Here is a 24609-nt window from a genome sequence, read left to right on the forward strand (position 1 = left end):
TATTGCTTATTGATTTATTATTCTTTCTTTCTTTTTGTACCTGCACAATTTGTTGTCTTTAGCACACTGATCAAACACAAAAGTTAGTGTGGTCTTTCACAGATTCTGTTATGATTATTCTACTATTGATTTATTCAGTATGCCCTCCAGAAAATTAATCTCAGGATTGGATACGGTGACATATGTACTTCGATAGTAACTTTACTTTGAACTTTGTGCATCAAACGGAGGGGAACTTACAGTCAACAGTTTGGACTAAGACCCGTCGTTTGGACGGGAGAGGAAGCAGGAAGATGCCAGATTGAGGAGGAGGAGGAATGTGGAAAGAGGACAAACTTACAGGTGATTATGAGACCAGGAGAGGGGGAGGGTGCAATGAAATAAGATGCGGGGCGAGGGGGGTGATAGGTTGAGGAGGTAAAGGGCTGAAGAAGGGGATCTAAACCCACAGACCACCACAAATTTTTCAGATTTCCATCTTAAGTAATTAAGATTTATAATCATAAATCCAATCGATGAAGCAAGCAGCACAATTTAAACACAAGAAATGCTGCAGATGCTGAAAATCCAGAGCAATAACCACAAAATTCTGGAGGAACTGAATAAACAGCTGACACTTCAGGCCGAAACCTTCATCAGGACTGATGCATGCTGAAGATGTTCTCATTTCAAACCAGCAGGTTTTGATGTTCTACTCTATTCTTCCACAAGATGGCGATCAAACCCTTTGCTATGTTATATATAAAGTGAAACCCACAGTGTAGATTTTGTTCACTGTAACTGACAGGTGTGTTGTCCAGATTGTGAGATAACCACGAGCTCCCAGTGGCATTTGTATTACCAGTAATACAAGTAGTAGTTGTGCGATCACCGTGGTACCTGTTATCATTGTTCTCAATAAATGTATATTCTGCTGTAAAGCAAATGTGAGGTATTCATAGCTGGGTGAAGAGGTTGGGGTGGTGAATATTTAGCTATTGTACAACAGGACTACTCTGGAGATGGGATCCTTACAAATGGGGCATATTTTGGGAACGAGTTGTGCCTTATAGCATTCATGGCAGGAACAAATGTGTCCACATTGCAGAAAGACACAGTTCTGCTCCCTCATCAGGCAGATGGTACATGCACTTTGAGGGACCTCTTCTTCCGTCAAGCCTAGTTCCTGGATGCATCGTTTCTTCATTGCCAGCTTCTCTTCCTCCTCCCTTGTCTGCTCCTCTTTCATCTTGTGCCGTTTATACCGCCGCCATAACGTATAGGATAGAGTAGCACATGTTACAATTCCAAACACAATAGTCAAGACTTTCCACTGCATTACCTTGGCCTTGTGCTTTTCAACGAGAGACTGGAAACTGAGTCTGCAGATGAAGTACTGAAGCCCTTGCTTAGGAGGCTGAAGTTTTATAAGATTATTGTCCAAAACAAGTTCGCCGACCCCTGTGACGACATCGCCAGCCCTGAGCATTTGTTCCATCTCTGTGATCCCCTTCGGCCGCTCCCCGCTAATATAATGAACGATGATGTTAGGGAGCGTCTGCACTACGGGGTGGAACTTCTTGTACACCGTTTCCAGGTCCAGTTCCGACGATGCCAAGGGTTTCATCACCCTCACTGATACACCAAGGTTGCCATCAGTCAGCAGAAGGTCAAAGGGTACAGTGTTAGTCCTTTGATGTAGAACCTTTTCATAGTCATTCCTATCGAAGGAAAAGAATCAAGTCAGCAGTTAAAGGAACTGACACAGTAAAATCTTGCTCACGTGTAATCTCTCATCATCAACCAAAGTTTATTTAACCTACTTCTGCTCTTTCCAAGAAAAATATATTCCGTTTCCCAATTGTATTTTTTGCTTTGTTTTTCCAAAATGCATCACTAACACAAGACCATAAGACATGAGCAGAATGAGGCCACTTGGCCCATCAGGTCTGCTCCACCTTTCAATCATGCTCAATTTTTTACCCTTCTCAACCACCTCCTCCTGTCTTCTCCTCATATCCCTTGATGCCTTTTGGCCTGTTTGTTTCCTCCAGGTGCTCTGGTTTCCTCCCACATTCTGAAGACACAGGAGTTAGCAGTTTAACTGGACGTCACAGTCTCTTGGTGCCAGAAGGGCCTGTACTGTGTTGTAACTCCAAATATATAAACAAACAAGCAGACAAATAGGTGTAAGGTGAAAGAGGACATGCGTGAAGCAAGTTGTAACCTGGCATTTAGATTATAAGACATAGGAGCAGAATTAGGCCATACAGCCCATCGACTCTACTCCATCATGGCTGATTTATTATCCTTCTCAACTCAATTCTCCTGCTTTCTCCCTTACTAAAAGAACCTCCAACCCCTGCTTTAAATATACCCAATTACTTGACCTCCATGGTCATCTGTGGCAATGAATAAGATGGGAACAATTAAATAAGGTTAACAGCTCAGTGACAAATTAAGGGTTGAAAAGCAATTCTCTGGACTAACATCAAGTGAGTGAAGCAGATAAACGGTTCTTTTTGCAATTCATCTGCTCTGTAATGTACTGGTCACCCTGCCCAGCTTATTTTCAGCTAGTGCTCCAAACAGTCATAGAGTCATGGAACCACAAACTGTTGTCAATGGTAGATGGAGATCAATCCGGAGAAATGCATAGCTTGAAAGGTTATCCTGGTTGGGCCGAACGGCCTGTGTCCATAGTGTGTGCATCACTGACACTAAATGTACAACAATACTGTACACGGTAGTGGATAGGAAAGAAGGTTGTCATAGGTTACAAAAGGACATTGGCAGGATATAGAGCTCAGCTGAGAAGTGGAAGATGGAGCTTAATCGGAATATATATATATTCTTTTTTAAAAAGAAAGATACATTAGAGACATTCAAGAGACTTAGAAAAGTGGAGGGTTACGAAGGAGGGAAGGGTTAGAATTATATACATAGGTGAAAGCGTATTTGTTGAGACAATTCATGTCTCAGAGAAATTGATATTTGGAAATATGGGTCAGGTATATGAGTAGATTTAAAGTTTGTTACTTGCTTGAGCAGATTAAGCTCAGCTGTGTAACAGAGTTCACCTCGTGAACTTAATATGAACAAGGAATTTTATTACATCGTTGTCCACATGACAATAAACTAAACTGATTACACAAGAAGTTTGTAGGCATATTCCCGCACCAAGGGCTAAAGCTGGCTCACACTAGGACAACCACACTGAATTGCAAATGTTTTTGATATATTTTTTTAATATGTCTTTGAGGAACATAGCTGAAAACTGATTTTTTTTCCTTTGCAATAATGAACTGATAATTGACTACAATTGATGCTTTCATTTTAATCTTAGAAAATTTATCCCCACATAACTGAGAAACTAAAGTAACAATAATAATAGGTTTATTTACAGAGCACTTTTCATGCAGATGAAGTAGTTCAGAATGCTTTACAATGGGAGAAAAGTAGAAATATGAAAATAAAATAAAAATAAACATGAAAATAAAAGACAAAAAGATGTTAGTTATAAGATTAAATAAATAGGTTCTGAACTGGTGTTTAAAAGTGTCAACTGAGTCTGCACCTCTTATAGTTTTAGGCATTGAATTCCACAGTTTGGGAGCATAGTTCAAAAAGCTGACCTACCAATTATTGTTTCAACCATTAGACGTTAAGATATAGGAGCAGAATTAGGCCATTTGCCCCATCGAGGCTACTCCACCATTTCATTGTGGCTGATCCATTTTCCCCCTCAGCCCCAATCTCCTTTGTGGGAGATTGTTTAGATTTAAGAGATCAGCAGAAAAAGACCTGAGCACTTGAGCAATGGAAACAATTCTGTGACATACTCTGGTGCTAGACCTTTGAGATGTTTAAAAACAAGTAAGAGACCGTTAAAATCAATTTCATAAGATACAGGAAGCTGCTATAGAATAGCGAGTATGGGAATGATATGCCCCCTCATCCTGGTTTTGGTTAAAAGTCTAGCAGTGATGTTCTGAATGAGTTGAGGTTTGTCAATAGAATATATGGAAAACTTTATTTTTAATCAAAAAGTTGTGATTTACAGTTCCAAATAGCACAACTATCAGATTAGATCTAAACACAAAGTACACTGCAGATGCTGTGGTAAAATCAACATATACAAACAAGCTGGAAGAACTCAGCAGATCGGGCAACATCCGTGGAAACGAGCAGTCAACATTTTGGACCAAGACCCTTCATCAAGACTGAAGACAGAGGGGGCAGGGGCCCCATAAAGAAGGTGGGGAGAGGGTGGGAAGAAGGCTGGTAGGTGCCAGGTGAAAAACCAATCAGAGGAAAGATCAAGGGGTGGGGGAGGGGAAGTGGAGATTAGATTAGATCTAAAACAGATTACAACAGATACTGCTTCTGGAATTGGTTAAAACACTGAATTGCTTAGCAGATCAGGCAGAATCTGTGAAGAGGCAATGGTCCAAACTTACTCTTCAATCAGATACAATGGACCACGTACTCAAACTTACCAAAGGTGCGTGGTCCGATTCCACACTGCATTGTGCTCTTTTAAAACCAACCGATGTATTACCCCTCTGCAACTGTCCACAAACTGGCTGTTCAACATCTCATTGACAGGGGTGACCAAACCTAAAACAAAGTTAAAGCTGTCACTCAACAGCAGTTACCCGTGACTTGCATAGGTAGCTTTTCTATAATCTGAGCACACATTCACTCTGCATAACAAACCATTGTAAAGTTTCCAGCTAATGAGTGGAATTTGCTGTCTGAGATACACAGGCTGCCCCCCTCAACGAGACTATCAGCATGGACGTCTGTGTCCAGGACTTGTCTGGTAGCCTGTCTGAGGGCTCCTGCAAGTTTTTAAGCAATTTGATAAGTGATAACTATTACAGGCCTCTCTGAATGTGAGAAATTTAATTTACAAGCATGGGGGCTAATTTTCTAAATAAATAAATGTTTAAATCTTTTAAAATACAGTAGTGTAAAAGTCTTAGGCAGATGTACTATATATTGCAAGGGTGCCTAAGACTTTTGCACAGTACTGTAGTAATTTTATGTATTGTATTGTACTGCAGCCACAAAAAACAAATTTCATGATATACATGAGTGATGACAAACCCGAGTCTGATATGGGTCTCTCTTGTGGACTGAAAGTGGGAAGAGGACAGGGAGAGGGGAATCATGGTCGGGAAAAGGGGAAGGACAAAGGGAAGGAGTGGGAAGCACCAGAGAGACATTCTGAAATAATCAATAAACCACTTGTTTAGAACCAAATAAACTTGCCTGGTAGCTCAGGGCTGGGTGTGTCTGGCCCCCTCCCCAACTCCCTGGTGCTCCTTCTGACCCACCGTCCCACACTCCGCCTGCAGCACTGCACCCTCACCATTTCCAACATCCTTTCCCCCCACCTTTTTGCAATGCTTATTTATTTTAATGTATATACTCACCCACATACTTTTAATCTATACAATCATATACAAATTTACTTTGTATATATTATATACATATACACACACACAAACCTCACTTAATGCTGAAGATCAGCCATTATAACATCACATAAATGCACATGTGTGTCTGATAAAAAAAACAATGAAACTCGAGATGTTTAAAATATTATTTTATGTACACACAGTAATTCCTGGAGTAACAAACACACAAACAGGCCTAACCCGTACATCAGTGGAGCAGCAATACATGGCGGCGGAAGTGGTGGTGATTACATCTGAGAGGAGGGACAGGCTGTGGGTCCTCCACTAACTTTGGATTCTTCAAGTAGGTGTTGAGATTTAACTGGCTTTTCTTAAGTTTCCTTTTATGAGCAGTTCTCGGTAGCAGGAAATCACGTTGAGAATACCTCTCTTTGCCTTATTGCTTTGCTTTCAGTCAGGGTCGTTATCGATGAACTGGTCCGTGATTTGTGTGATCGTGGTGAGGCGAGTGTTCAGAAATTTTGTGGTGAGTTTTCTTGCTGTTGTTTCCTCTTCTCCATCCATGTCCTCGGATTCACCCAGGATGTGATGTGATCTTAGATGCACTACCCTCACTGGAAGTTGGAAGCCATTTTCCAGACATTAAGGGTAAAAAAAATTGGAATAAATTGGCGAGGGAGCAAGAATGTTTACACACACGGGGGAAACTGAGCTTGAACTAAAATGCGATTAGCTGTGAGAGGCTCAGAGTACATATAGAGCACTCTCATTGGCTGATTAGATATTTACTGTAGTGGCAGCCATGCATGAGAAGTTTTAAGTGTTGTTTAGAATGAATTTTTGTCATTTAAAAACATTTCAGTAAGAATTGAATAATCTCATTGTAACCAATCAGCTCTAAGCAGGGTAGCGTTATGTGAGCTGTGAGTGTATACATGCATATACTGTGTATAGTACACACATACCTCTGCCACATAACAACAAACTTCACAAAATATACTATATCACTACACCCGGAAAGGAGAGGCAACGGAAGACAGTCCACCTTCCTTAAGTGATCAGGACATCCAGCCCAGGAATCACCTGTCCCCGTTACGCTATTACACTGTCCACAATCACCATTCAGGGTTCAATTCACACTGCTGTTTGTAAAGAATGTGTACATTCTCCACATGACCGTGTAGGATTCCTCCGGGTGCTCCAGTTTCCTCCCACATTCCAAAGGCATATCGGTTGATAGGTTAATTAGTCACACTGGTGTAGTTCAGCGGCATGGGCTCATTGGACTGAAAGGGCCTTTTACAGTTCAGTATCTCTAAATAGTCCCAGACTGAATAAGAATTTCAGGCTGGTAATTCCACTTGGACAAAGGAAATATGTTTCAAATGCTTGACCCACTACCGTCAGGAAGGAGGTACAGTAGCATCGGACTAGGACTGCCAGACTGGGCGCAGCTTTATCCCTCAGGCTGTGAAAAGAATGAATACCCTGCCACCACTGAGGTCTCATTACTAGGGTAGTGAGCTGTTTACTTGTGCAGCACGCCTCACGTGCATTTTGGATTATATTTTATTAATTTATGGTAATTATTGGTTTGTGTGCTGTGTGTGCACCGTGGTCCATAGGAATGCTGTTTTGTTTGGTTGTATTTATGTACAGTCAGATGATGATAAACTTGAACTCGAACTCATGCATTGTGCCAGAGTCATTCCAAAATGATGCAAAAAGTGTGAGTGTTTAAAAATCAGAGCACAGTGAGATGGGAAGCAGAATCTTAATTACCACTAAAGGTCAGTGCTTCAGGAAGAGAGTCAATGTACCAGCATCTACTGCTAGAAATCTGTGTCAGCCAGAGTCCCCTGCTGCTTCAGTTTTCATGTAATGAATTGTGCTGCCCAGTACAGATTAAATGATGACAAAGTCACATGCCTTTGCTGTGCACACAGGAGATTCTGCAGATGCTGGAAATCCAGAGCAACACACACAAAACCCATGGCATCTATTGCCACAAGCAGCTGTGGAGGCCAAATCATTGGGTACATTTAAATTGGAGGTTGCTACATTCTTGATTAGTCAGGACGTCAAAGGTGACAGGGAGAAGACAGGAGCATAGGGTTGAGAAAGATAACAAATAATCCATGATGGAATGGAGAAGCAGGCTTGATGGGTCAAATGACTCCTGTCTTAGAGTCTTAAGATTATGGAGGGAATCAGCAGATCCGGCAGCATCTATGTAGGGAAATAAGCAGCTGACATTTTGTGCTGAGACCCTTCATCAGGACTGGAAATGAAGGGGGAAGAAGCCAGAATAAGAAGGTGGGAGAAGGGAAGGAGTTCAAGCTGAGAACTGATAGCTGGGGGGGAAAGATGGTGGTTGGGGGGTGAAATGAAATGAGACACTGGGAGGTGATGGGCGAGACCAGCTGAGGGGGAAGGATGGTGGTGGTGGGGGGAATGAAGTGAGACACTGGGAGGTGATAGGTGAGACCAGGTGAGGGGGAATGATGGTGGTTGGGGGGGGGGGAATGAAGTGAGACACTGGGAGGTGATAGGCGAGACCAGCTGAGGGGGAAGGATGGTGGTGGTGGGGGGAATGAAGTGAGACACTGGGAGGTGATGGGTGAGATCAGCTGAGGGGGGATGATGGTGGTTGGGGGGGGGGGGGAATGAAGTGAGACACTGGGAGGTGATGGGTGAGACCAGCTGAGGGGGAAGGATGGTGGTTGGGGGGTGGGAATGAAGTGAGACACTGGGAGGTGATAGGCGAGACCAGCTGAGGGGGAAGGATGGTGGTTGGGGGGTGGGAATGAAGTGAGACACTGGGAGGTGATAGGCGAGACCAGCTGAGGGGGAATGATGGTGGTTGGGGGGGGGAATGAAGTGAGACACTGGGAGGTGATGGGTGAGATCAGCTGAGGGGGAATGATGGTGGTGGTGGGGGGAATGAAGTGAGACACTGGGAGGTGATGGGTGAGACCAGCTGAGGGGGAAGGATGGTGGTTGGGGGGGGGGAATGAAGTGAGACACTGGGAGGTGATAGGCGAGACCAGGTGAGGGGGAAGGTGGGTGGGTGGGGAGGGGGATGAAGTGAGACACTGGGAGGTGATAGGTGAGACCGGGTGAGGGGGAAGGTGGGTGGGTGGGGAGGGGGAAGGTGGGTGGGTGGGGAGGGGGATGAAGTGAGACACTGGGAGGTGATGGGTGAGACCAGGTGAGGGGGAAGGTGGGTGGGTGGGGAGGGGGGAGATGAAGTGAGACACTGGGAGGTGATAGGTGAGACCAGATGAGGGGGAAGGTGGGTGGGTGGGGGAGAGGGTGATGAAGTGAGTCACTGGGAGGTGATAGGTGAGACCAGGTGAGGGGGAAGGATGGTGGTTGGGGGGGGAATGAAGTGAGACACTGGGAGGTGATAGGCGAGACCAGCTGAGGGGGAAGGATGGTGGTTGGGGGGGGGGGGAATGAAGTGAGACACTGGGAGGTGATGGGTGAGATCAGCTGAGGAGGAAGGATGGTGGTTGGGGGGGGAAAGATGGTGGTTGGGGGGGGAAAGATAGTGGTTGGGGGGGGAATGAAGTGAGACACTGGGAGGTGATAGGCGAGACCAGCTGAGGGGGAATGATGCAGGTTGAGGGGGGGGGAATGAAGTGAGACACTGGGAGGTGATAGGCGAGACCAGCTGAGGGGGAAACTGGGTGGGCAGGGGGATGGAATGAAGTGAGAAGCTGGCGGATGATAGATTTTAATGCAATGTCAGCATTTGGGTGCCACAGTAGTGTAGCATGACACGATTACAGCTCGGGGCCTCAGAGTTCGGAGTTCAATCCCAGCATCCTCAATAAGGGAATATGGAAAATGCGGGTTTCCTCTGGGTACTCAAGTTCCCTCCCACAGTCCAAAGACGTACCGGTTAGTAGGTTAATTGTAAGTTATCCTGTGATTAGGCTAGTGTTAAGCAGGTGGGTTGATGTGGCTCACTGAGCCAGAAAGGCCTGTTACGCATTGTATCTCAAAATAAAATAAAAATAAATTCCGAACTTACAGGTTGAGTCAAAGGAGCTGTCTGCAGGCCATGGAGCTGAGAAGCTCTGACTGTATGTGTGTTTGGGAGGGATTAGCTCACACAAGAGTGGATAGTCTTTTATGCCACAAAGTCACAGAATCAATTAGAGAGACTGGAATGAATTTGAGCCCCCAGAAAACAGAACTTCTCCACTAATGCAATTATCCAAACCTCAGCACTAGAGCAGAATTGGGCCATTCGGTCCATCAGTTCTGCTCGGCCATTCCATCACGGCTGATTTATTATCCCTTTCACAATCAGGACATCAGATTCAGGTTAATTTATTAATCACACACACACTGAAACATACAGTGAAATGCATCACAGCCAACACAACGCAAAGATGTACTGAGGCAGCCTGAAAGCATTGTCACACATTCTGGTGCCAACACAGCATGTCCACAACTTCCTAACCCTAGCCTATACACTTTTGGAATGTAACGGGAAAACGAGCATCCACAGTAAACCCACACGGTCACGGAGAAAACACACAAATTTCTTACGGTCAGTGTTGGAACTGAACCCAGGTTGCTGGCACCGTAATGGTGTTATGTTAATCACTGCCAGCCCCAATGCACTACTTCCATAAACTATGATGCCCTGGCTAATCAACAACCTATCAACTCCCACTTTAAGTCTACCCAATGACTTGGCTTCCACAGCTTCACCACCCTCTGGCTGAAGAGACTCCTCATAATCTCTGTTCCAAATTCTGAGGTTGTGCTTTCTGGTCTGAGGCTCTCCCACTGCAGGTAACATCTGCTCCACTGTTAAGGGCAAACTATTGAGTACATTTAAAACAGAGGTTGATAGGTTCTTGATCAATCATGGTGTCAAATGTAAAGGGGAGAAGGCAGAGGAGTGGGGTCGAGAGGGAGAGGCAGAGGAGTGGGGTCGAGAGGGAGAAGGCAGAGGAGTGGGGTCGAGGAGGAGAAGGCAGAGGAGTGGGGTCGAGGGGGAGAAGGCAGAGGAGTGGGGTTGAGAGGGTGAAGGCAGAGGAGTGGGGTTGAGAGGGAGAAGGCAGAGGAGTGGGGTTGAGAGGGAGAAGGCAGAGGAGTGGGGTTGAGAGGGAGAAGGCAGAGGAGTGGGGTTGAGAGGGAGAGGCAGAGGAGTGGGGTTGAGAGGATGAAGGCAGAGGAGTGGGGTTGAGAGGGAGAGGCAGAGGAGTGGGGTCGAGAGGGAGAGGCAGAGGAGTGGGGTCGAGAGGGAGAAGGCAGAGGAGTGGGGTCGAGAGGGAGGCAGAGGAGTGGGGTTGAGAGGGAGAAGGCAGAGGAGTGGGGTCGAGAGGGTGAAGGCAGAGGAGTGGGGTTGAGAGGAAGGAGTGGGGTTGAGAGGGAGAAGGCAGAGGAGTGGGGTTGAGAGGGAGAAGGCAGAGGAGTGGGGTTGAGAGGGTGAAGGCAGAGGAGTGGGGTTGAGGGGGAGAAGGCAGAGGAGTGGGGTTGAGAGGGTGAAGGCAGAGGAGTGGGGTTGAGAGGGTGAAGGCAGAGGAGTGGGGTCGAGAGGGAGAAGGCAGAGGAGTGGGGTCGAGAGGGAGAAGGCAGAGGAGTGGGGTCGAGAGGGAGAAGGCAGAGTGGGGTTCAGAGGGTGAAGGCAGAGGAGTGGGGTCGAGAGGGAGAGGCAGAGGAGTGGGGTCGAGAGGGAGAGGCAGAGGAGTGGGGTCGAGAGGGAGAGGCAGAGGAGTGGGGTCGAGAGGGAGAGGCAGAGGAGTGGGGTTGAGAGGGAGAGGCAGAGGAGTGGGGTCGAAGGGGAGAAGGCAGAGGAGTGGGGTCGAGGGGGAGAAGGCAGAGGAGTGGGGTTGAGAGGGTGAAGGCAGAGCAGTGGGGTTGAGAGGGAGAGGCAGAGGAGTGGGGTTGAGAGGGAGAGGCAGAGGAGGGGTTGAGAGGGAGAAGGCAGAGGAGTGGGGTCGAGGGGGAGAAGGCAGAGGAGTGGGGTCGAGAGGGTGAAGGCAGAGGAGTGGGGTCGAGAGGGTGAAGGCAGAGGAGTGGGGTCGAGAGGGAGAAGGCAGAGGAGTGGGGTCGAGGGGGAGAAGGCAGAGGAGTGGGGTCGAGGGGGAGAAGGCAGAGGAGTGGGGTTGAGGGGGTGAAGGCAGAGGAGTGGGGTTGAGAGGGTGAAGGCAGAGGAGTGGGGTCGAGAGGGAGAAGGCAGAGGAGTGGGGTCGAGAGGGAGAAGGCAGTGGGGTCGAGAGGGAGAAGGCAGAGGAGTGGGGTCGAGAGGGAGAAGGCAGAGGAGTGGGGTCGAGAGGGAGAGGCAGAGGAGTGGGGTTGAGGGGGAGAAGGCAGAGGAGTGGGGTCGAGAGGGAGAAGGCAGAGTGGGGTCGAGAGGGAGAGGCAGAGGAGTGGGGTTGAGAGGGAGAGGCAGAGGAGTGGGGTTGAGAGGGAGAGGCAGAGGAGTGGGGTTGAGAGGGAGAGGCAGAGGAGTGGGGTTGAGAGGGAGAAGGCAGAGGAGTGGGGTTGAGAGGGTGAAGGCAGAAGAGTGGGGTTGAGAGGGAGAAGACAGAGGAGTGGGGTTGAGAGGGAGAAGGCAGAGGAGTGGGGTTGAGAGGGAGAGGCAGAGGAGTGGGGTTGAGAGGGTGAAGGCAGAGGAGTGGGGTTGAGAGGGTGAAGGCAGAGGAGTGGGGTTGAGAGGGTGAAGGCAGAGGAGTGGGGTTGAGAGGGTGAAGGCAGAGGAGTGGGGTCGAGAGGGAGAGGCAGAGGAGTGGGGTCGAGGGGGAGAAGGCAGAGGAGTGGGGTCGAGGGGGAGAAGGCAGAGGAGTGGGGTCGAGGGGGAGAAGGCAGAGGAGTGGGGTCGAGGGGGAGAAGGCAGAGGAGTGGGGTCGAGAGGGAGAAGGCAGAGGAGTGGGGTCGAGAGGGAGAAGGCAGAGGAGTGGGGTCGAGAGGGAGAAGGCAGAGGAGTGGGGTCGAGGGGGAGAAAGCAGAGGAGTGGGGTCGAGGGGGAGAAGGCAGAGGAGTGGGGTCGAGAGGGAAAAGGCAGAGGAGTGGGGTCGAGAGGGAAAAGGCAGAGTGGGGTCGAGAGGGAGAAGGCAGAGGAGTGGGGTCGAGAGGGAGAAGGCAGAGGAGTGGGGTTGAGAGGGAGAAGGCAGAGGAGTGGGGTTGAGAGGGAGAAGGCAGAGGAGTGGGGTTGAGAGGGAGAAGGCAGAGGAGTGGGGTTGAGAGGGAGAGGCAGAGGAGTGGGGTTGAGAGGGAGAAGGCAGAGGAGTGGGGTTGAGAGGGTGAAGGCAGAGGAGTGGGGTTGAGAGGGTGAAGGCAGAGGAGTGGGGTTGAGAGGGTGAAGGCAGAGGAGTGGGGTTGAGAGGGTGAAGGCAGAGGAGTGGGGTTGAGAGGGTGAAGGCAGAGGAGTGGGGTTGAGAGGGTGAAGGCAGAGGAGTGGGGTTGAGAGGGTGAAGGCAGAGGAGTGGGGTTGAGAGGGTGAAGGCAGAGGAGTGGGGTTGAGAGGGTGAAGGCAGAGGAGTGGGGTTGAGAGGGTGAAGGCAGAGGAGTGGGGTTGAGAGGGTGAAGGCAGAGGAGTGGGGTTGAGAGGGAGAAGACAGAGGAGTGGGGTTGAGAGGGTGAAGGCAGAGGAGTGGGGTTGAGAGGGTGAAGGCAGAGGAGTGGGGTTGAGAGGGTGAAGGCAGAGGAGTGGGGTTGAGAGGGTGAAGGCAGAGGAGTGGGGTTGAGAGGGTGAAGGCAGAGGAGTGGGGTTGAGAGGGAGAAGGCAGTGCTTAGCCACCACTTCCTCAAAGGCAATTAGGGATGAGTGATGAATGCTGGTCTTGCAAGCAATACCGAGATCTCCAAAAATGAATCACCTGGCAGCAACTCAATGCATAAAAGCATGCACACATGGTCAAGAGGTTTAGTTGTTATTCAGACCAAATAGCAGAACGGGGAAGAAACGTGATCTACAGTAAGTGACTTTGACCGTGGAATGATTGTTGGTACCAGACAGGGTGGTTTGAGTATCTCAGAAATTGTTGATTTCCTGGGATTTTCAGACACAACAGTCTCCAGTACTTATAGAGAGTGGCGTGAAAAAACAAAAAGTGAGCAGTGAGCAGCAGTTCTGTGGGTGAGAGCACCTTGTTAATGAGAGAGCTCAGAAGGGAATGGCCAGACTGGTTCAAACTGACAGCAATTAAATAACCACACATTACAACAGTGGTGTGCAGAAGAGCATCTCTGAACCCACAACACGTCAAACCTGAAGTAAACGGGCTACAGCAGCAGAAGACTATGAACATAAACTAAGCGAACACTTCATTAGGAACAGTAGGTATATAATAAAGTGGCCAGAGTGTACACAATAACACTAATAACTTGTACCTTCTACCACAGCGTATGGAAGGCATTTCCCTGGTGCATTTAACAGAACTGACTTGAGGTCTTGATCCAATGGAAATTTTGGTGCTTCCTAAAAATAAACACATTTTATTTTAAAAAAATCAAAAACATATCTGCTATAGAGGGGCCACTGCGCAGCCTCCCCATCACCCAGGACATGCCCTCTGCTCATTGCTACCATCAGTGAGGAGGTACAGGAGCCTGAAGACACACACTGTTTCAGGAACAGATTTTTATTACTAGTGAGATGCAGTGCAGAACAGGCCCTTCCAGCCCTTTGAGCAGTGCCGCCCGGCAACTCCGAATTTAAGCCCAGCCTAATCATGGGACAATTTAGAATAACCAATTAACCTACCAACAGCTACATCTTTGGACTGTGGGAGGAAACCGGAGCACTCAGAGGAAACCCATGGGACCACGTGGAGAACGTAGAGATAGTAGCCCCTCCACATCCGATTTCTGAATGGACGATGAACCCGTATACACTATCTCACTAATTTTTTTTCTATTTTGCTCTTTCTTTGCTCTATTTACTTAACATTTTATATATACACTCCTCATTATAATTTACAGTTGTTTTTATTACGTATTGCACTGCACTGCTGCCACAAAACACATTTTACGATATATGCTGGTGATATTAAACCTGATTCTGATACGTCTTCCCAGACTGCATGGACTGAAATGATCCCACATCTGAATCAAAGATACCAGTTGTACAGAGCAGAACCAAAAACATCCTTAACCACATGCTGTAATTATAGTGAGGTGAAGCTATGAGTTACCTGGCATTTGTTCTGACAATGAACCTGCAGAGTAACAGTATGTGGCATACAGGAAGGCTCTACAATGGGTATTCAGAACTGCCCAATGCACTAGCAGCATCAGCCTACTCACCTTCAAGGGCATCTATACAGAAAGGTGTCAGAAAGGGTACGGTAACATCATGAAGGATCCCACCCACCCTGTTCATGAACTGTTTGTCCCACGGCGTTCACAGGCAAGGGTAGGTAACATCCACACAGGGCCACCAGACTCAAAAAGAGTTACTTTCCTCAAGTAGTAAGGCTGATCAATGCCTTCACACCCCCAACCACCACTACTTTATGTACAGACACTCGTGTGCCGAGCGTCACTTTATGGACGTACAATCTATATATACAAACTCTTTTATGTATTATGTATTTTAAATCATTGTGTTCTTTATCTTGTGTTTTTTTTGTGCTGCATCAATTTTGTGCAGGGAGAACGTACAAACTCCTTACAGACAGCGGCAGGAATCAACCCACATCACTGGTGCTGTAGAGCATTGTGCTAACCACAATGCTACCGTGCCACACAACATATTAGTCTGTCTTCAGTATACACTGCGACAGCTCTCACTGCTCCCTTGGATAGAGTATTCCAAAGATTTACTCCCCTCTCAGTACAGAAACTTCTCATCTGTCTGATATAAATGAGCAAGCTCTTTTATTTTGACATGCAATCCACGGCAAACATCAGCTCTATGTCTAACCCGCCACATCCGTAAGAATTTTATACATAGCACAGTACAGCACAGAAACAGTCCCTTCGGCCCACAATGGTGTACTGAACCAATTAAATTAGTAATCACATGGCCAATTAAACTAATCCCTTCTGCCTACACGATGTCCATATCCCTCCACTTTCCTCACATTCATGTGCCTGTCTAAATGTCTCTTAAAAGGCTCTAAAGTTTCTGCCTCTATCACCACCCCAGGCAGAGCATCCCAGGCATCCTCCACTCTCTATGTAAACATCTCCTTTGAATATACCCTCTCCCACCTTAAATAGTCTCAGATCTGTCCTTAGTCTCTGCCACTGCAGAGAAAAATACTCAAGTTTGTCCAACCTCTCATCACAGCACATACCCTCTAATCTCGGCAGCATCAATAGATCACATTACTCCTTTCAACTTCAGCCTACAGAATGGTGGCACTGTGGTTAATGAAACAGAGCTACACAGCACCAGTGTTCCAGGTTCAATTCCGACTCCGCCTTTAACGAGTTTGTACATTCTCCCCATGACTGTGTGGGTTTCCTCTGGGTGCTCCAGTTTCATAGCACAGGCCAAAGACACATGGCTTAGTAGGTAAATTGGCAGAGTGGGCTCATTGTTACCGTGCTGTATCATACAACAACAAATCTGCATATAGAGAGGAGGTGCTGAAACTGTCCGATTGGTGCAGGAACCACAACCTATCAGTCAACATCAAGATGACAAAAGAAATGATAATTGACTTCAGAAAGGCAAGAGGTCCCGATCAAGCTCCACTATGGTGAGGTAGTGGAAAGGGTGTCCAGTTTCAAGTTGTTGGGGATGAACATATCCGAGGAGCTCTCTTGATAGCAGGGAAGGCACAACAGCAACAATACTACCCAAGGTGCTTAAGGAGAGCTAAATTGCTGGCCAATTTTTATCAGTGTGTGGCAGAGAGCATACTGACATACGGAATGACAGTGTGGGACTCTAGCTGCAGCAAGGCTGATCACAAAGTACTCCAACATGTGATTAGGACAGCTCAGCACATCATTGAGACTCAATTACTGAACCTGGAGACAATCTACAGCTCTGGCACCTACAGTGCACTCGAAACATCATTAAAGACCCATCCCATCTCAGACACTGTCTGTTCAATCTCCTGCCATCTGGTCGGAGATACAGAAACAGCTTAGCCAAGATGTTAAGACTGAAAAACAGCTTCTTGCTGAGGGCCATTGTGCAGCTGAATAATGCTACACCCCAGCTTGCAAATGGCCTTTGAGTGTTACAGACCATCAAAGTCACTTGTTGCATTTAAGTATGGGAATTTTTTTTTAAATTAAGCCTTACTGCATGCATTGTAAATATCTGTTTTTCATGGACTGGAGTAACACCACAAACTCGTTCTCTTGAGCAATGACAATAAAGTTCTATTCTATTCCATCTTTAAATAAAGACCTATTCTGCTCAATCTCTCCTCTCCGACAAACCTGCCAGCCAGGGAACCAATCTGGTGAACATTTGCTACGCTCCTTCTGTCCTCAGTACTGTACCTCCTTCGTCAAGATGACACAATATTCCAGATGGAGTCTCAGCAGGCTGTACGGAGTTACAGCCAGTCATGTCTGCTCATCTTCAAATCCTCCAGCACCAATTCCCTGAGTGCCTGCTGGACCTGTGTGACTCAAATCCGTCTCTTCAAAACAACTTTTCTTTTCTCTACTTACCTCCTTATTTCTTCGCACCTGCCTATTACTTTCCCCTGGATCCACTCTCCCCTCTGATTAGATTCCTTCTTCTCCAGCCCTTTACCTTCCCCACCCACCTGGAAGCACCTATCACCTTATAGCTATCCTCTTTCCCTCCTCCCAACTTCTTATTCTGGAGTCTTCCCCCTTCCTAATCAGTCCTGATAAACTGCCTCAGCCAAAAACGTTCAGTGTGTTTAATGAGTTCCTCCAACGTGCTGTTGTACTAAAGAGGTCGACCACACTTTATTCCCCACATTCTGTTCTCTTCTCTACATCCCTCTGAGACCTTTTGGGAGATTTGATCCCTACAACGTAGGAGAATGAGGGGTGACTTGATAGGATTATTCAAAATTATGAGTATTCTCATCATCATCATCATGTGCCACATCGTATGACGTGGGCAATCCTGGTCTTTCCGTGACCATGATTGTTCTCGGCAAATCTTTCTACAGAAGTGGTTTGTCATTGCCTTCTTCTGGGCAGTGTCTTTACAAAACGGGTGACCCCAGCCATTATCAATACGCTTCAGAGATTGCCTGACATCAGGACCCGGACTTGTGCTAAGCACCAACTGCTCATACAACCATCCACCACCTGCTGATGTGGCTTCATGTGGCCCAGAGATAGTGGGTGGGCTAAGCAGGTGCTACACCTGCCCAAGGGTGACCTGCAGGCTAGCGGAGGGAAGGAGCACCTCACACCTCCTTTGATGGAGACGTATCTCCACCATGCCACCCAAATTAGGGGTACAGACAGGTTCAATGCAAGCAGGCTTTTTCCACTGAGGTTGGGTGAGACCAAAACAAGAGGTCATGGGTTAAAGATGAAAGGTAAAATACTTAAAGGGAACCTAAGGGGTAACTTCTTCACACAAAGTGTGGTGAGAGTGTGAAACGAGCTGCAGGCAGAAGTGGTGGATGCAGATTCAATTTCAATACTTAAAAGTCAAGTTTGGATAAGTACATGGATGCGAGGGGTATGGAAAGCTACGATCCGGGCGCAGGTCGATGGAACTAGACAGATTAACATTTTGGCATGGACTAGATGGGCCAAAGGACCTGTTTCTGTGCTGTGGTGTTTTGTGACCATATCCTGAAGTCTCCCTGCATCCTCGTGAGAGACCTAGAGATGCTGGAAATCCAGAGCAACACACACAAGATGCTGGAGGAGCTCAGCAATTTAAACATCTATGGAGGAGTAAAAGAGTCGATGTTTCGGGGCGAGACCCTTTCATCAGGACCTCACCCTCACCCGGCCTCAGCCCCCGACCCCACCGCGGGTAGTCCCTCCCCCGGCCCGGTGCTGACCTGCAGGCGGCGGGCGGTGGTGCGGGCCTGGCGGAGCCTCCAGTAACAAAACGCGGTCCCGGTCCCGAACGTGACCACCGCTCCCAGCCCCAACAGCACCGCCATCGCCCTCTACTCGCCACTTCCGCCCGTTGCCGAGCAGCCGTCCGTGGTGTCCCGCCCCTTCCGATCGAAACCCCGCCCCTTCTCACATTGTCCCGTCTCCAAGATTGGTGGCTCCGCCATTCAATCATCACCCCGCCTTCCGGTCTGGTAGCCCCGCCCACTCACTCATCACCCCGCCTCCCAGACCGATGGCTCTGCCCCTTCACCTATTGTACGCCCCCTGGAATGTTAATGTTCATAATTAACCCCACTCCTGGGCTTTCCGCTGTGGCCCTTCACTCATCGTCCGGCATCCCAGTCCCCACAATTGCTGTCCAACCCAAGTTCAAAATAAACTTTTATCAAAGTACATTTGTCACCATATACAACCCTGAGATTCATTTTCTTGGAGGTATTCACAGCGAATACAAGAAACACAACAGAATCAATGCACTACCTCATACAACAGGACGCACAAGCAACCAGTGTGCAAAAGGCAACAAACTACAAATACAAATAAATAAAAAGCTTGAGGCTGGAACTGTTTTGGATTTTTGATTTTTTCAGATTTTGGAATATATAATGAGATAGCTTGGGATCGCCATCATTCCCGACTCTGAATTTATGTGCTACCGGTAAGCAGTCTTTGTCTTACACTTGTTGATCACATATATGTACTAAACAGTAAAAATTATTATAAAATAAAAATACTGTAAAAGAAACAGTAAAAATTGTTATATACCATTAATGTGATGAAAATATAGTGTACCCAGGGTAAGAAAAGCAGGTCAGCAGCATCGGGAGAGACCTGAATCAGCTGTTGTACAAAAACAAACGACAGTCTCCACCTACGATGCCGTGTCTCGATTAAAAGGTTACAGTACACCATATTTGTATTTTACTGTTTTTAGGTTATAACGTATAAAAACAATCAGCATCATAGACTTGTTCTGGGGTTAGATTTGATCCAGCAACAGTTTAAAATCGTAATGGTTTATGTAAAGTACAACAATAATCAGCATCATAGACGTTTTCTGGTGTTAGATTCTCATGATTAGCAGGCATTATTGTTTTGTCTTGTCTTAAATTACTGCAGCCAGCATGCTAAACAGTTATAGTTATCTTCAATGTTCATTTAGTCATGGTTGGTCTTCACTGTTCCATGATCAGCTTACTGATAAGCAGAGTTCACTCTGACTCTGACAATACATGATTGAGATCTTCATATTTCACTTCATGCAGTGTTTCTCTATTGTTCATGAACTTCTGATCATTACATGTGTGAGGTCACTTCTCCGAACTGTCAGTGGTTCATCGCTGGGACCCTTCCCAGCACCTTGTGGAATTTTCCATTTGTGAGGTCATGTGAGCACTCAAAAATTCAGATTTCGAAGGTTTTTGGATTTTGGAATTTCAGATGAAGGGTACCTAATCTGTCCTAATAATAATGATGATTAAGTAAGCAGTAAATTTCAAGAACATGAGATGAAGAGTCCTTGAAAGTGAGTCCATAGGTTGTGGGAACAGTTCAGTGATGGGGTGAGTGAAGTTATCCCCTTAAATATAAAGGAGGATAGCAAAAGCTTTTTTAGTTATGTGAAGAGAAAGAAGATAGTTAAGAACAATGTTGGGCCCTTGAAGAATGAATTGGGTGAAATTGTTATGGGAAACAGAGAAATGGCAGAAGAATTTAATAAGAACTTTAGATCTGTCTTCACTAAGGAAGACACAAGCAATCTCCCAGATCAGGATCAGTTCCTGAGGATTGGAGAAGGCTAATGTTATCCCATTTTTTAAGAAAGGAGGGAAGGAGAAAACAGGGAACTATCGACCTGTCAGCCTGACATCAGTGGTGGGGAAGATGCTAGAGTCCATTATTAAAGATGAAATAGTGGCATATCTAGATAGCAGTGATAGGATTGGGCCGAGCCAGCATGGATTTACCAAGGGTAAATCATGCTTGACTAATCTGTTGGAGTTTTTTGAGGATGTAACCAGGAAGTTAGATGGGGGAGATCCAGTGGATGTAGTGTACCTCGATTTTCAGAAGGCATTTGATAAGGTCCCACATAGGAGATTGGTGGGTAAAATCAAAGCTCATGGCATTGGGGGGAAGACATTGACATGGATAGAAAACTGGTTGGCAGATAGAAAGCAAAGGGTAACGGTGAATGAGTGTTTCTCGGAATGGCAGGTGGTGACTAGTGGGGTGCCACAGGGCTCGGTATTGGGACCTCAGCTGTTTATGATTTACATCAACGATTTGGATGAAGGCATTGAGAATAACATCAGCAAGTTTGCTGATGATACTAAGCTGGGTGGCAGTGTGACATGTGATGAGGATGTTAGGAGAATTCAGGGTGACTTGGATAGGCTGGGTGAGTGGGCAGATACTTGGCAGATAACGTTTAATGTGAATAAGTGTGAGGTTATCTACTTTGGGAGTAAGAACAGGAAGGCAGATTATTATCTGAATGGTGTAAAGTTAGGTAAGGGAGAAATACAAAGAGATCGACGAGTCCTTGTTCATCAGTCACTGAAGGTGAATGAGCAAGTGCAGCAGGCAGTGAAGAAGGCTAATGGAATGTTGGCTTTTATTACAAAGGGAGTTGAGTACAAGAGCAAGGAAATCCACTTGCATTTGTACAGGGCACTGGTGAGACCACACCTAGAGTATTGTGTACAGTTTTGGTCTCCAAGGTTAAGGAAGGACATCCTGGCTGTAGAGGAAGTGCAGCGTAGATTCACGAGGTTAATTCCTGGTATGTCTAGACTGTCTTACACAGAGAGGTTAGAGAGACTGGGCTTGTACATGCTGGAATTAAGGAGATTGAGAGGGGATCTGATTGCAACATATGAGATTATTAAGGGATTGGACAAGATAGAGGCAGGAAATATGTTCCAGATGCTGGGAGAGTCCAGTACCAGAGAGCATGGTTTGAGAGTAAGGGGTAGGTCATTTAGGACAGAGTTAAGGAAAAACTTCTTCTCCCAGAGAGTTGTGGGGGTCTGGAATGCACTGCCTCGGAAGGCAGTGGAGGCCAATTGTCTGGATGCTTTCAAGAAGGAGCTAGATAGGTATCTTATAGATAGGGGAATCAAAGGATATGGGGACAAGGCAGGAACCGGGTATTGATAGTAGATGATCAGCCATGATCTCAAAATGGCGGTGCAGGCTCGAAGGGCTGAATGATCTACTTCTGCACCTATTGTCTATTGTTTAAGAGTCTGATGGTTGAGGGGTAATAACTGTTACTGAACCTGGTGGTGGGGTTCCTGATGGCAGCAGTGAGAAGAGAGCCTGGTCTGGGTGCTGGGGTGGAGGTGGGTGGTGGGTCCCTGATGATGGACGCTGCTTTCCTGCAACAGCGCTCAATGGTGGGAAGGTCTTTACCCGTCATGGACTGGGCCGTATCTAATACTTTTTGTCGGGTTTTCTGTTCAAGGGCATTGGTGTTTCCATGATGCAACCAGTCAATATACTCTCCACTGCACTTCTGTGGAAGTTTGTCGAAGTTTTAGATGTCATGCTGAACGTTTGCCAAGATCTAAGCTTTCTGCTGCTTTCATTTCTGGTCCTGATGGAGGGCTTGGGTTTGACTCCTGTGTTGTCCATAAGGACATTGTGCCTCCTCTCTGTCACCATGTTGCTTTCCTTCGGGTGCTCCAATTCCGAACACGTATGGATGTGAGTGTCAAAAGCAGGGTGGAGCTGCTCCAGCGCATCCTCAGACCGTATTGGTCATTGGCACAAAAAAGGACCCATTTCACTGTATGTTTCAATGTTCCAATGGACATACAGTCTCTAATCTCCTTAATCTAAGACCATGCTGACCAACAGGAACCCATTTACACTAGTCCCATATAAATACTATTAATACTACTGCCACCATTAATACCACTACTAATATTATTATGAATACTACAACAAATAGTAACAACACTAATACTATTACTATTTTACCACTAATAATAATACAACTCCTATTAATACAAGAACTATTTACACTAGTTCCATTACCATCATCATCATTAGGTGCCATGTCATAACATGGGCGATCATGGTCAAATGGCCATGATTGTTCTTGGGAAATTTTTCTACAGAAGTGGTTTGCCATTGCCTTCTTCTGGGCAGTGTTATTACAAGTGACACCAGACATTATCAATACTCTTCAGAGATTGTCTACCTGGTGTCAGTGGTCGCAAAACCTGGACTTGTGATATGTACCAGCTGCTCATACGACCACCTACCACCTGCTCCCAAGGCTTTGTGTGACCCTGATCAAGGTTGGGGTAGGTGTTACACCCTTTCCAAGGGTGACTTGTAGGCTAGCGGGGGGAAGGAGCACCTTATACCTCCTTTGGTAGAGACGTTTCTCCACCCCTCCACCCTACTAGTTCCATACAAGTCTTATTTATTTGTCATCTCAGTCCCTTCCAGTTCCCCCAATTCTACCATTCACTCATACACTGGGGAAAATTTACAGTTGTCAATTAATGTACTAACCTGCAAGACATTGGGATATGGGAGGAAACCCGTGTGGTCGCAGGGAGAACTTGCAGACTCCACACAGACAACAGTATTGAACATGGGCTGTTGGGGTTGTGAGGCAGCATCTCTATCAGCTGTGCCACTGTGGGAACCATAATATGGAGAAAGGAAACATTCAAATTAAATGAAAAATAGTAAAACCAAAAGACATAGGAGCAGAATGAGGCCATTTGGCCCATCAGGTTTGCTCTGCCATTCTATCACGGCTGAGTTATTATCCCTTTCAACACCATTCTCCTGCCTTCTCCCTGTAACCTTTGATGCCCTGACTAATCAAGAACCTATCAATTTCTGCCTTAAATATACCCAATGACTTGGTCTCCACAGCTGTCTGTGGCAAAGAGTTCCACAGATTCTCCACCCTCTGGCTAAAGAAAAGTTTCCTCATCTCCATTCTAAATAGATAACCTTCTGTTCTGAAGCCTGTGTCCTCTGGTCCTAGACTCCACTGCTATAGGAAACATCCTCTCCACATCCATTCTATCTGGGCTTTTCAGTATATTCAATAGGTTTCAATGAGATTCCCCACTCATTCTTCTAAACTCCAGCGAGTACAGACCCAGAGCCATCAAATGCTCCTCATATGTTAACCCTTTCATTCTCAGGATCATTCTGCATCCTCTTCAATGCCAGCATACTCTTTTTTAGTAAAGGGGCCCAAAACTGCTCACAGTACTTCAGAAGTGGTCTGACCAATGCCTTACAAAGGCTTAGCACTACACCCTTATATTCTAGTCCTCTTGAAACGAATGCTAACATTGCATTTACCTTCCTCACCACCGACTCTACCGGTAAGTTAACCTTTAGGGAATCCCGACGACGACTTTCAAGTCACTTTGCAACTCATAGTTTTGAATTTTCTCCACGTTTAGAAAATAGTCTACACTTTTATTCCTTCTACCAAAGTGCATGACCATACACTTCCTGAAACTGTATTCCATCTGCCACTTCTTTGTCCAGTGTCCTAATCTGTCTGTCTATCTGCAGCATCTCTGCTTCCTGAACACTACCTGCTTCTCCATCTATCTTTGTATGATCTGCAGACTTGGCCACAAAGCCATCAATTCCATCATCCAGATCATTGATATACAATGTAAAAAGAAGTAGTCCCAACACTGAACCCTGCAGAACACAACTATTCACCAACAGCCACTCTTTGCCTCCTGCCAGCCACCCAATCTTCTATCCATGCTAGTACCTTTGCTGTAATATCATAGGCTCTTATTTTGTTAAGCAGCGTCATGTGTGGCACTTAGTCAAAGGCCTTCTGAAAATCCAAATAAACAACATCCACTAACTCGCCTTGTTTTTCTGTTAAAGAATTCCAACAGATTAGTCAAGCAAGATTTCTGCTTTAGAAAACCATGCTGAACATGGTCTGTTCTATCATGTGCCTCCAAATACCCCAAAACCTCACCCTTAGTAATAGACTCCATCTTTCCCACTGGCCTATAGTTTCCTTTCTTTTGCCTCCCTCCTTTCTTAAAGAATGAAATGACATTTGCAATTTTCCAGTGATTCCTGAAAGATCATTAGTGATGCCTCCACAATCCCTTCAGCTATCTCTGTTAGAATCCTGGGGTGTACTCCATCTTACCCAAGTGACAGCAACAATACTTACCTCTGTCCC

The 24609-nt window shown here is 46.4% G+C and overlaps 1 protein-coding gene and 1 long non-coding RNA gene across 2 annotated transcripts in view; one reads left to right on the forward strand and one right to left on the reverse strand.

The window, feature by feature from the left end:
* On the reverse strand, positions 1-18494 carry mul1b (mitochondrial E3 ubiquitin protein ligase 1b). Its single transcript, XM_059952344.1, has 4 exons — positions 18344-18494; positions 13764-13851; positions 4479-4599; positions 1-1700 (listed from the first exon to the last, which is right to left on the reverse strand). Exons 1-4 carry the CDS (start codon positions 18446-18448, stop codon positions 971-973), a joined length of 1044 nt encoding a protein of 347 aa, XP_059808327.1. The 5' UTR covers positions 18449-18494; the 3' UTR covers positions 1-970.
* LOC132382272 (uncharacterized) overlaps positions 9006-24609 on the forward strand; it is a 25422-nt gene continuing 9818 nt past the window's right edge. Inside the window, exons 1-2 of the long non-coding RNA XR_009508263.1 lie at positions 9006-10217; positions 18995-19062. This is a non-coding gene — a long non-coding RNA (uncharacterized LOC132382272). The remainder of the gene's footprint in view (positions 10218-18994; positions 19063-24609) is intronic.

The sequence above is a fragment of the Hypanus sabinus genome, chromosome 27, assembly GCF_030144855.1.
Source record: "Hypanus sabinus isolate sHypSab1 chromosome 27, sHypSab1.hap1, whole genome shotgun sequence".
Lineage (NCBI taxonomy): Eukaryota > Metazoa > Chordata > Chondrichthyes > Myliobatiformes > Dasyatidae > Hypanus > Hypanus sabinus.

Excerpts from the sequence above, each read along its gene's own strand:
- mul1b (XM_059952344.1), bottom strand. The coding sequence starts at position 18,448 with ATGGCGGTGCTGTTGGGGCTGGGAGCGGTGGTCACGTTCGGGACCGGG. Across the intron at positions 13,852-18,343 it reads CCACCGCCCGCCGCCTGCAG|GAAGCACCAAAATTTCCATT; the intron begins GTCAGCACCGGG and ends GTTTATTTTTAG. Across the intron at positions 4,600-13,763 it reads TCCATACGCTGTGGTAGAAG|GTTTGGTCACCCCTGTCAAT; the intron begins GTACAAGTTATT and ends ACTTTGTTTTAG.